This window comes from Acartia tonsa, chromosome 11 (genome assembly GCF_053477335.1).
Source record: "Acartia tonsa isolate MP-2025a chromosome 11, ASM5347733v1, whole genome shotgun sequence".
Taxonomy (NCBI): Eukaryota; Metazoa; Arthropoda; class Copepoda; order Calanoida; family Acartiidae; genus Acartia; species Acartia tonsa.
Window position 1 is genome coordinate 37,354,715 of NC_137270.1, and position 13,415 is coordinate 37,368,129.

At 30.8% G+C, this 13,415-nt stretch overlaps 1 protein-coding gene across 1 annotated transcript in view; it reads left to right on the top strand.

Annotated features, from left to right (window-relative positions):
• LOC145331941 (uncharacterized) overlaps positions 1–9,690 on the top strand; it is a 32,000-nt gene extending 22,310 nt beyond the window's left edge. The window contains exons 12-14 of the mRNA XM_080176816.1: positions 5,165–5,223; positions 5,488–5,550; positions 6,128–9,690. Coding sequence (XP_080032942.1) covers positions 5,165–5,223; positions 5,488–5,550; positions 6,128–6,153 — 148 coding nt within the window. The 3' untranslated portion in view covers positions 6,154–9,690. The remainder of the gene's footprint in view (positions 1–5,164; positions 5,224–5,487; positions 5,551–6,127) is intronic.
• The last annotated feature ends 3,725 nt before the right edge of the window (positions 9,691–13,415 follow it).

Below are 13,415 nucleotides of genomic sequence, written 5' to 3' on the forward strand. Positions count from 1 at the left end.
GAGGAGTGTAAAATGAGGGGCTTCATAGAGATTTTTATAACCTTAAGGGAGTTTGTGGATGTTTAGTTTTCATCCTATAAACACATGTATTTGTAATTCATTTCCTATACAAGGGATCAAATTAACAAAATGTCAAAGTTTAATAAGTTAAGTGTAGAAACTACACTAACAGAAGATATTCGGGATATCAAGGATAGACTATCTAAATTAGAAGTAATTGAGAGTCTGTCTGCCCGTATTACTGCAAATGAAAAAGAACTGGCTTCTCTTTCTAAAGCCATGAGTGATTTGCAGGACGCAAATACTGATCTGAAAGAGGAGATAAAGAAGCTCAATGGTGATCTTGAGTCCAGGCCTAAAAAGGCAGATTTAGATGCTTTAAAAAGCGAACTATCTGCATTTAAAGCACAAATTAATGATAAGGATATACTTCCCTTAAAGGAAGGACTTGAGACTGTCAGAGAAGGAGTGGATGCTAGAGAGCAGGCATCAAGGAATTACTGTGTGCGTATAAATGGCTTATTTGTACCAGAAGCCCAAGCCAAAAATATCTCTGAATATGACCATGCTAAGCTTTGTATGGCTGCTGTGCATGAAGTGCTTGAGCCTGTGTTGATCAAAAAGAAAGATTCTATTGGTTTCAGCGTTGAACATCCATCAGATTACATCGAAACAGCTCATGTATTGCCCATCCCAAAGAGTGGTAATTATATGTGCCCACCTATTTTTGTGCGTTTCAAAAACCGCAACCTTCGAAATCTAATTCTTGCCAACAAAAATTTTGCTAAGGTTCGGAAAATTGATAGTGAAAAAGGCACAAAAAGCTATCGTATTGCTGCTGATCTTACTAAACGCCGTTATGCTGTCATGCAAAAATTGATTCAATCTGAGAAATTTGAAAAAGTTTGGCATTTAGATGGCAAAATTGTCAAATTTATTACCAAAAAGAGTGAGAAAGTATTTAAAGTAAAAATGTTTGAAATCACACCCAATCAAATAATTGAGAAATATTGTTAAGAGATAAACATTATTATTCTATTATATGTAATACTTTGATTAAGTTTTATCCTCTTACATTATATTTTACAATATTTCAATTATAGAGTAGCTTCGCAACTAAAAATTGCTTCATGTAAATATAATTGTATACCCTTGTTAGTGATCTTTGTTTATATGTTAAATTATACCCAATTTCCATATCTTTCATTCATTAAAAACTTCTCCCTATTTTCCCCTTACAGCCCCAACTTCCTTTCTTCATTATACCTTTTATGTATATGTCTCACACTATATTTATGTAATGATTTTCGATAGGGTGGGCAGTATCTGTCAGATTTTAAATAATATTGAATATGATTTCTTATCTAGATATAAAGATTCTACATTAAATGGTAAAAATTATGAAAATCCGTATTATGAAATTGATTTATCATGTGCATATTTTAATAACAAACAATTTATTGAAAAATGTAAACAATTTAAAACATTAAAATTTCTCTCTTGGAACATACAAAGTCTCAATAGTAAATTTATTCAGCTTAAAGAATATATAGATTATTTAAAAGAAAATAAAGTCATAATAGATGTAATATCATTGCAAGAAGTCTGGACTATCTATGACCAAGATATTTTTAAAATAGATGATTATATCTTTATCTATAAGTGTAGAAAGAATAAAGGGGGCGGCGGGATAGCCTATTATATTCATAAAAATCTAAAATTCAAAATATTGAATGAATTGTCAACATTTGAAGAAGGTTTATTTGAGTCACTCACAATTCAACTTGAATATAACAGAGAGAAATTTGTTTTAAGTAATGTCTACCGGCCTAATACTACTAAAATTGGATTTACAGAATCTCAACAAATGGATTTTTTTATTGATAATTTTTCTAACCTACAAAGTAAATTAATGTCTTTTAAATGTGCCTCTTACATTTTCACAGATTCTAATTTTGATATTCTAAAATACTATTGTCATGAAAAAACAAATGATTTTCTTGAAAATTGCATTGCAAATGGTTTTTTATCTTTGATAACAAGACCAACAAGAATTTCTAGAACAACAGCAACATGTATTGACCAAATTTTTACTAACGCAAAAGATAATAGTTTTCATTCAGGAATTTTATTAAATGATATATCTGATCATTTTCCAATTTTCACAATAACACCTTATTCATATAAAGCAAGTAAAGAATCGTTTATTTTTACAAGAAATATTAATGAAGAAAAAATTACTGAGTTTATCAATCTATTAAGAAATGTTAATTGGGAAAATGTAACTAACAGTATGGAACCCCAACATTGCTTTAATAAATTTTATGAGCTTTTTAATGAATTTTATGAACTTTCTTTTCCTTTACAAAAGATAAGAATTAATAAGAACATACATAAAATTGAAAAATTTATGACTGATGGTTTAATGAGATGTAGAGATAAAAAATTTGAATTGTCAACGTTAAGTATTAATGAACCAACTGCTGAAAATATTAGGTTATATAATAGATATAGAAATGTCTATAATCGTGCAATAAAAACAGCTAAAAAATTGTATTATTGTAATGAGCTAAAAAAATGTAAATCTGACTTGAGGAAAACTTGGGATATTATTAGAGATGCAATCCGAAAAACAAAAGATAAAGCAACATGTATCAATGAATTGAAGTTTAATGATTCTATATATTTGGATAATGCAGAAATTTCTGAGAAATTGAATGAACACTTCACTTCTGTAGCAAGCAAGATATCATCTAAAATAAATCCTTCTAACATTGATCCGTGTAGCTATATACCTAATTATAATTCCAGTTTTAAAATGCATACAATAAACCCAAATATAGTTATAGATATTGTTAAAAAAATGGGAAATAAACAAAGTATGGACATTTTTGGCCTGTCAAACTCTTTTTTAAAAAAAAATATTTCTGTTATTGCTCTTCCTCTCTCTCATGTCATTAACCAAACTATTTTAACTGGAAAAATACCTTCTGAATTAAAAATCGCAAAAGTTATACCTATTTTTAAGTTAAAAGGGAATAATTCTAATGAAAAAGCTGATCCATCAAACTATAGGCCAATAAGTTTATTAGCTATTTTCTCAAAAGTTTTAGAAAAAGTCATTTATCAACAACTTTCTTGTTATTTGATTAGTAATAATATCATTTTTGAACATCAGTATGGATTTCAATCAAAAAAGTCTACAATACACCCTGTGGTACACCTCTTAAATTACATAGCCGAAGCAAAAAACGATAATAAAACTGTAATTGGAGTCTTCTGTGATCTTGCAAAATGTTTTGATACAATTCCACACCATATTTTAATCAAAAAGTTGTCAAAAATTGGCATTAATGGCATTGAACTTGAATGGTTTAAAAATTATTTAAGTAATAGACAGCAATTTGTACATGTAAACAACACTGACTCAACAAAGCTGAAAATAGATAGAGGCGTCCCACAGGGCTCTATTTTAGGACCAATTCTATTTTTAATCTACATAAATGATCTTAAAAACTGTACTGATTTATTTACCCTATTATTTGCTGATGACAGTAATTTTTTAATTTCTGTTAAAAACTTTACAGAGATAAAACTGAAATTAAACAATGAACTTAAAAAGATATCTGATTGGTTTAGGAGTAATCAAATGAGCTTAAATCCTGATAAAACTAAAATTATGATATTTAATAAAAACGAAAATACTATTGATTGGAATGCTCTTAATATTAAGCTAAACTTTAACAATGAAAATGAGTTTGATCCTGAGAAAATAAAAATCTTAAATTATGTCAATTCAAGTAGCAATATTCCTGCAATTAAATTCCTAGGTGTATTTATAGATCCTTCTTTAAATTTTAAATATCATGTAGAACATTTACGTAAAAAAATTTCTAGTTCCTTATTTCTTATAAATAGAGCTAAACATATACTGAATTTAGATAGCAAAAAAATGCTTTTTCATTCCCTTATAAATAGTCATTTACTTTACTGTTTACCTGCCTGGAGTTGTAGTCTTAAATCTACTATGGAACCATTAATTAAATTGCAAAAAAAGGCAATAAGAATTGTTTTTAGTAAGAAACACATCTCACACACAATGCCTTTATTTAAAAAAATGAATGTCCTTCCTTTACATGAATCAGCTAATTATTTGAAATTATTATTTATGTATGATTTTATAAACAGTAAGCTACCAAGTTCCTTTCAAGGTACATGGCTTCGCCGTAACCAATTACATACCAGAAATCTTAGAAACTCAAATATGTTTGATGTAAAAAAAACCGAAGTTTAAATCTATTGAAAGATTTCCTAAGTATCATTTTCAAGAATTATGGAATAACCATTGTAATAATGATTTATTAACCCACAATCAACCAAGAAAAAAATTTATTAAAAATCTAAAAGAATCTTTGTTATCAAGCTTAATTCTAGTGTGTAACAACCCATTATGTCAAGAATGTAGATAAATTTATATTTCTTTTCAATATTGTTTGAAATCTGATAAATTAATCAAAATTTATTTGTTTAAATTTTTTTTAAAATTTCTATTATTGCAATAATGGTGTGAGACTTGTATGCCCTAATCAATCCTTCCTATTATCATTCTTTCCTCTCCAATATGATTTCATTTATTGCTTATTATCTTTTTTTTTTGTCTTATTTATATGGCCTGTATGAAAACAATGTGTGAATACACATTACTGCATACTCCTATTTTTTAGGAAACTGCCATTTGGGAAGAAAATATTTTTATAAATTAACCATATCAATAAAATTTTTCTGTATATATAAATGTATATAACATTCATTTAATTCATTTATTATTGTAGTTTTTTTTTCTATGTATGTACACCCAAGAATAATAAATCTAAATCTAATCTAACCTCCCCCCCTTTACCCCTACCCTTGGACGTCTATGAGCCCAAGTAACTAATCAAATCGAAGACAAAACAAGACCGACATTCAAACTAATAATTTCTAATAGCGCTGACCATAATGACACTCTAATTGCTTTGACTAAAAGGGCACTCTAATAACCTTACTCTAATAGCTGTATACAACATTTCTAAGTCAGTCAGTGAGAAATGCGGTTACTTATAGAGTTCCTTTGAATATAAAAATTTTCTTTTTAGTCAAAATTTATTTTATTTTGTGTATCTAGGAGAATATTGTTGACGAAAGAGGGAGTAACAAACGATGAGATATCAGCCATGTTAAAAGGTACTTGAAAATTAGGGGAGGGGGGGGGGCAATGTGTAGAATTTATGTAACCTGGCTATTAGGAGTTAAATTGGGTCTTTGAATATCAGTCAATAGCGTCGGAAATATAAACACAGCTGAGTCGCTACAATAGTACAGAAAGCAATTTGCTAGCAGCCGAAAAAGGTCCCCAGCACTGTAGTTATCTGGATTATGCATACATCTATACTTATACATTTATAATCTATACTTCTAACTAATAATTTTCTATGTATGTAATTGTAGAGTACTATGCCCACATTGGTCAGGAACCTGTGGAGGAACAAGAAAATTTAATTGATTATGTTGGTAAGAATCTTTTTATAATAGAGATGTCTAAAAAAATCTTCGAACGGAGTCTTCTACGTTAGTCTATTTTTATCTGTTGATCTTAAAGGTTAAGACATAAAAATATGGGTAAGAACGATGAAAAAAAAGATTTTTTTAAAAAGAGTTCTGAGCTGGATCTTTAAATGTGTAGCCGTTGCCGCTGCCAGAGGTACAGCCAATAACCTGATCTTTAAATCAAATTGGCTACGCGTAATTTTGTATAAAAAACTTCAAAAATATTAGACATAATTATTCTTTGATAAAAATAATTTATTTAGAGAAGATTCTAGAGATCCATATTTCCAGGATAGCTGGCATTGCATTTAGTGGACATTAGGCTGTTTATTACACTAGCCCCCTTAGTCTTATAAAACAATTTCTTATTTGTTGGCTTAACCATATTGCGGACTTTTATTAAATTTTGATTGGTTGATTCATTTAGTTGAGTGTCCAAACGTTTTCACCACTTATTGCCTTACATTTTTAGATCCCTGTATAGAATCACATGTATACAAATAATTTGGTAGATTTAAGGATAAACATTTTTTCATTTCAGAGTTTGTGGAGATGTTACAAAGTTAAAATCGGATCGTACTATAAACAGCTTTCCACAGATATTAAAATGAAAAAAATATAAAAATAAAACTAGTTTTGTTAGCACCGATGGGCCGGGCAAACAAATCTGATATTAATTTCATGACTTTTATTTTAATATCGTGGGTTGTAATACGATGCTCACTAGGGTTGGGCCGGATACTTTTTTGGCCGGATACCGGATACCGGATATCCGGCTGATTTCAAATGCCGGATATCCGGTAACCGGCCGGATATCCGGCCAACGCCGGATATCCGGCAAATATCCGGTTATCCGGCCAAATTACCGGATATCCGGCCGGATAACCGGCCAAATTACCAGATATTAAAGTAGTAAAAAAAAATTTCTTCAGAAATCTTATATAAATTTACATAAAGTTGAACTTATTCAGAAAAAATGTTCTTCTAGCTTCAATAATAAGAAAATTATAGCCATTTAAAGAGGGGGGGCGGATGTGCCACTTTTTGAAACCAAAAATAAAACGCGCATGATTTCATACCATAAAAGAGTTACAGCTCTAAAATTCGGCACAGCAGTTGCTTTTGTGGAGAACAATATGGAACTGTGAAGAAACGGCAGCGGAACCGCCACTCCCTCCGAAAGCCGCCGTTCCCCGCCAAAATTTGTATGCCTTTTTTTCGCCAAATTAGACATTTCTCAATCATCTGAGATAAACTTTTTTTTCCCATAAGAATTTCCCTTATATTTTCACGTGACACTTGTAATATTTCAAACATGTTTTTATGAAGAAAAAAAAGGTTATCTCAGATGGTTAAAAATTGTCTATTATGGCGAGAAATGGTAAAAAAAATTTCGGCGGTTTTTGGCGGGAGCGGCGGTTCCACCGCCGTTTCTTCACAGTTCCATATTGTTCTCCACAAAAGCAACTGCTGTGCCGAGTTTTAGAGCTGTAACTCTTTTATGGGCTGAGATCATGCGCGTTTTTCTTCTGGTTTCAAAAAGTGGCACATCCGCCTCCCCCCTTTAAAAAAGTAGAGATTTTTTAGTGTAAAGTATAAAAAATTATAGAGCCGGATATCCGGCCGGATAGTTTCAATATCCGGTATCCGGCCGGATATTGAAAATGGCCGGATATCCGGCCACACCGGATATCCGGCCCAACCCTAATGCTCACATGATTTTTCGGTATGGCTGAGAACCGATTCAATCGGTTTCGAAGCCATACTGGAAACATATTTTTTTTTAACTTGGAAGTAGAAACAAGTATATAGTGTCTTGCCTACCTTATTTATAAACAAGGAGACAACAGCCATAAAAGCGAAGCTCTGAAATGGAAGGACAAGCGAACATTAACACTTGTAGAGTGTCAGAACTGAATAAGTAGATTATAAATGGGACTTACTTACATTTTTAGGACTTGACTATTGAGATTCTTTTATTATAATATTGTACCTTGTTGTAATAGGAATCAGTATTAAAAAATCATATGAAAAGCATAATTATATCCCATAAAAATTATTGTCAAAAAGGTTAAAAATCAAGATGTGTTAAATGGACATACAGAGAGAAAGCCTAAAATGCTGCTAAAATGTCACGTGTGACGTCATAAAAATCCATCTCTTTTTGGACCTTTTCCACTTCTCCTCTCGTCCTTCCCTTTTTATGACGTCACACGTGACATTTAACAGCATTTTAGGCTTTCTCACATACAGACCGAACCTAATTGTAGAAAAGTTTCGCTTTTAAGATATATTTCTGGAAAATGAATAAAAATGTTTCTGAAATCTTTCTGCAAAAAATTACTTTCTATCTATTTGAAAAGACCAATTTCAACAAAAAGTAAATGTGAGAAGAAAAAAGTAATAAATATTTCTGTATAAATACCCAGTAATTAATTGTATAAAATAATATTCCAATTTAGATAATGAAAATTATTCCTATCCTGTATTTAAATATTCAGGGTGCGGCACCAAAATTGTCCCAAATCTAAAAAAAAACCAATAACAATTCATTTTTAAATATTTTCACTGAAACTGGTAACATGTGTAAGTTGTACATTTAATCAATTCATCGCAGTTGGCATAAATTTTTTTTTAAAGAATACACCTCAGTTAAATCCTTGTGGGATGAGACCAGGTCGGACTGCCAATTCTGGAATAAGGTATAACCAACAAGCGAAACAAATCTAAAATAATATTTGGGGGGCAAATGGAGAGGTCGTTAATTTTACAATGTGTTGCCCCCCAAAGACAGCTGAAAAACACGTATAGGTTTCGTATTTTTTCCCGAATTAATTTCGTTTTTGTTATTAGCTGCTGCCAATCTTTGTTCAGGGTGTACATCTTTATTTCTGATATAATTTTTGATCTATTATGCTTTAAAGTTGACGACAATTTGGGTGCCGCACCCTATGTAATGATAATATTTGCTCAATAAATAGTTAAAATGTATTCTAATGAAGTAATTCATTTTTATTAAATTCCGGTAAATATTAATAATTAATATCTGTAATAGTTATTTATCGCATGGTATTGTAGTCAGCTTTCCTCGAATATTAAAATTTAAAATTATGAGATTAAAGCAGTTTTGTTTGTTACAAAAAAGGTATCAATTTTATGTTTTATATTTTAATGCTTGTGGAAAATTATCTGTAATATTATGCTATAAATGATTTTTCATTATGGCTAAGAACTGGTTTTAATCCAGAGAATATTAATCGGTTTTGAAAGCTAAAATGGTAAAGTTTATGTCATTAAAGTTTAATCTATATAGACTTTTATAATAATCTTTGAGTTAAACAAAATAAAAATGAAGTAGTAATTTGATTTGATTGCTTAAAAATTCGGGTTTAGTCCCTTTCGTGGCTACGCCTCTTAAGGGGTGATTTGTCATATTTTCAAAATGGCTTTTGATAGGTTATTTTAGGTTTGTTTAGGTTATATTGGGTTAGGCAATTAGCCCCACAGGGTTAGAGCCCCCCGCAAGGGCTAGAAATGGGAAAAAAGCAACTATGAAAATACGAAGAAACGTTGCCACGAATGGGACTATACTCAAAAATTCTAAAAATATATTTGAAATGAATAATGTATCAACTTTATTTAATACACATTAGTCTTCTTTGAAATTTCTTTAGAATTGAGAAATATCTTCCAAAAATAAAAAAAAAATATTTGAAACAGTAATTTTTGTTTTATGAATATAGTATCTGGGGTCAAATATATCCAAAAATCTATGAACGTCAACAGCTTCTAACGGCCAAACGGTGCAGTGGAACGTATAGATTATTCTCGCACAAAATTTTAACCGACGAACGAAGGCCTACATATAATTCTTATGCTGCTTAAAACTGCATGATATGTAAGTTTAGCCGTTTGGCAGCTAGAAGCCTTTAAAATTCACAGATTTTTGAGATACCGTGAACTTCACTTGACCCGACGTCTAAGTAAAGATATATATTATTAAATAATTTGAGTTAGTTCTTTCATCATTTTAGAATTATAGTGTTATTATCATATTTTCATTGATTTTAGCTATTGTATCAAAATAAAGTATAGTTTCAATAATGGTATGTTTATATACAAAGTAATGTGTGTTTTTAAAAAGCTTAGATTTGTGTTAAGAAACCTATTCAAAAAGTTTATATATTACACTAGTCCCCAAAGTTTTAAGATGATATTTTCTTATTATTTGACTTAACGACTTAACAGCTTTGGGGACTTTTATCGAATTTTGGTTGGTTCATTAAGTTGAGTACCCAAACGTTTTAACCACCAATAATTATATACAGAAGGGGTTGTTTTGTTAAACATCATTTGGGGGAACATCAATATATCGGCCATTGTCTTATCCCTTTAGATTCCTGTGTCCATATATTATTGGAGGGAAAGCACAAAATAAAATGGTCATAGCGAAGGGGAAATTAATCTTTCTGACATTGACCTTTCCCCCAAGGATTTGAACTAATGTTATCAGGTCAAATGATGATTAATTAATCCGCATCATGTTACTAGTGCAGCAACTCTATAATAAGTCATTGTGAAAACAATATTAGAAAAAAAGTTTTTAAAAAGAAGTTTATACTCTATTTAGATACTAGTGGCTGCGCCCCTAACATCCAGGGGCACTGTATAGTGTATATGGAGGATAAACCTAAATCAATCCCAAGATTTATATAAAAAAAACATGAATAGCCTTAAACCACCCCAAGGCCTTTGTGGAGCTTCCTATGATTTGAGATCTTAATAAAGGGGGAGGTAGGTTGTGACAAAATTTCGTAAAGCTGTGAATTTTAAGAATTTAAAATAAAAGTAGAACTCTAAAATTTCTCATGGCATTTGCTTTAATGGAGTATAACGTGGATATGTTCTAAATTGTACTATATTAGAGCAACTGCCATACAAAATTTAGAATTCTTCTTCTTTTTTAAATTCTTAAAACTCACACTCAAAAGTTAAAAAAAAATTTTTTTTTGGGAGTAAAGTTTTTCTTTTTTAAATTTCTCTTGAAAGGGTGGTGGTACCCTCCCCCAAAAATAGTCCTATGAGAAGCTACCCTGTAAAGGAGAACCATATCAGTTCCGCGGTTAGCGAGATCTTTTTGTACAAACAGACAGACTCATAAACAAATATACTGTTACTTAATTATAAGGATTATGATTAGGATAGATAGAAATCTGAGAACTTTAGCTGAACTCCATTAGTTTCCGATGATCCTTGTTTTTTCTAACACCTGCTAAGTTTTGTTAATCCCATTTCATTTAATTATTTTTTTGGTGCATCTTTTATGGAAAGATTTTCTGCATTTAGCGTGCGTATGTTATAATGGCGTATCAATCCAATTCATGGTGAAAAAATTCTATTTAAGAAGCATACATTATAAGGGTAAGTATGTCTAAGTTGATTTTAAATAAAAGACGGATTGATGGGAGGGGAAGAAATGCAATGTATGCATTCATATTATGATATCATGGATAATTATTAGAACTGTTACTCAAAATACACTTTTTCGAATTCAATTCTTCTGGTGACATAAAAAGTTACTTTAGGGGCCTAGAAATACATGTACAAAATTTTATTTTATCTCTACTGGCTACCTAAAAAAACCTGCACATTGCTTAGAAATTGTTAAAACCACCGTGCTACCGTTATCTTTTAATTTTTCAGAGGCCTGGCGCTAGGTAGCCAGTAGAGATAGAGAGATGAAATTTTCTACATTTATTTATAGGCCCCTAAAGTAACCTTTTAGGGTCAGCAGAAGAATTAAATTCGAAAAAGTGTATTTTGAGTAACAGGTCTAATAATTATGTCAATGACTCCATAAGTTTCTTCACAAGCGGAAAAACGGGAGCTCACACCTAAATTTATCACATACTGCACAATTCCTCACATGGAATTTTAAAGCTTTTTTTCTGGTGTAAAAAAAAACAATTTGGTTTTTGGATGACCAGGGAAGCTAAATTTATGAATAAGGTTTTGTTATTTAACTCTTAACATTCGGGCCCCTTGCCGCACCTTTATCGGTCGGGGGGGGGGGGGGGGAAGGGGGGGACTTTTTTACATAAGGGTTTACTACTATAGGATACTTTAGTATTTTGTAAGATAAAATGATTTGTTAAATTCAAACAAAATATGTTACTCTTCACCTGGATGACCCTGCCAGGTTTGCTAGCATCCTGTATCCGCCAGTATAAGGACATTCAAAAAATTCCAACTCTCAGTTATGTGTCATACCTATACTTAAAAAGTCGCTCAGTTTTAGCCCTCTATTTTTAACACACAGAAAATGAGATAGAAAAAAAATAGAATAGAGGGGGGGGGGGGGTGGCGTTCAACGCCCCCCTCCGACCGTTAAGGGTTTAAGAAAAACACTTCCAACAATTAATATCCCTAAAGGCTAGTGGTGATGGTGCAATTGTATGATTGCAGCTTTTTTGTTGTCTATACAATAAACATACATGATTTATCATAGTTTATAAAACTGATGATAATCCATTTAGAGAGATTACTTTTTTCTATCAATTTATTGTTTTACAGATATAATTAATATTATTGATATTAAGACAAAAACGATTGCGTCCATCTTCAACAGTAAGAACGTGCAAAATGCTAAAAAAGAATAGTACTTACTGTTTGATATTTTTTCTGTTGAAGAGCCACATTGCCTAATATTTAAGTTGGCATCTTGGTATCTATTTGAGATTTTACTATTTTGATTTCAGGCATGTGTAAGTGTTTAAAATTAAATACAGTCAGTAAAATAATCAAAAACTGACGGACAAAAAAAAGTAATTATTATGTAGCTGCGATACTAAAAAACTAATACCTAGTAACTTGTAGCTATAAATCATAGCAAGTAAATACTTATAATAATTGCATTGAAAAAAAAACGTTTACACACATATAATTCATAGAAAAAACAAGGATTGGTATGTTAAAAAGTAGCAAAGTGATGTAAAGTTTTTATTTCATTTGCACTATTTTATGAACTATTGAACATGATATGCAAATACTTACTTTTTTTTGTACAATTTTTCCTCAGCGTAATTTACTCTATCCTAGTTGAGGGAAGGTGGGTGAAAACATCCCCCATCCCCCATAGGTTGAGTTAACATACTATTTAGATTTTAAACTGGGCCCTCTAAAAAAACTGGAAATTATACTTGTAAAGTGTGTTTTTTTTTATGAGCACTTTTTTGAAAGCAATTTTACCCCACTTATAGTTATCAGAATTTAATGATTAATGGCTTATTTTCTTTGTTTTTTAAGGGAAATTATGAAACAACCAAAAAAAATTACAATTTTTGTTGAAAAAGTACAGTAAAGTTGAAAATTAAAAACTTAGGTGTCAACATCTAAAAATGGTTTTAGCGCATTTTTCTTATGTTCAAATATTCTACCTTTTGCAAGAATGGCTGCAAAACGCTTCAAAGTTGAGATATAGAGCTATAAATTTATACAGATACTATTGGGGACATGTACTAGAATAGGTCAAAGTTTGAAGGCCATATCTCAATCAGGGAGAAAGTACTGGCCTCCCAAAGTCGACTACTGAAAATCCAGTTTTGAGCATAAGAAAAATGCGCTAAAACCATTTTTAGATGTTGTCACCTAAGTTTTTAATTTTCAACTTTACTGTACTTTTTCAACAAAAACTGTAATTTTTTTTGGTTGTTGCATAATTAATTTCCCTTAAAAAACGAAGAAAATAAGCCATTAATCATTAAATTCTGATAACTATAAGTGGGGTAAAATTGCTTTCAAAAAAGTGCTCATAAAAAAAACACACTGTA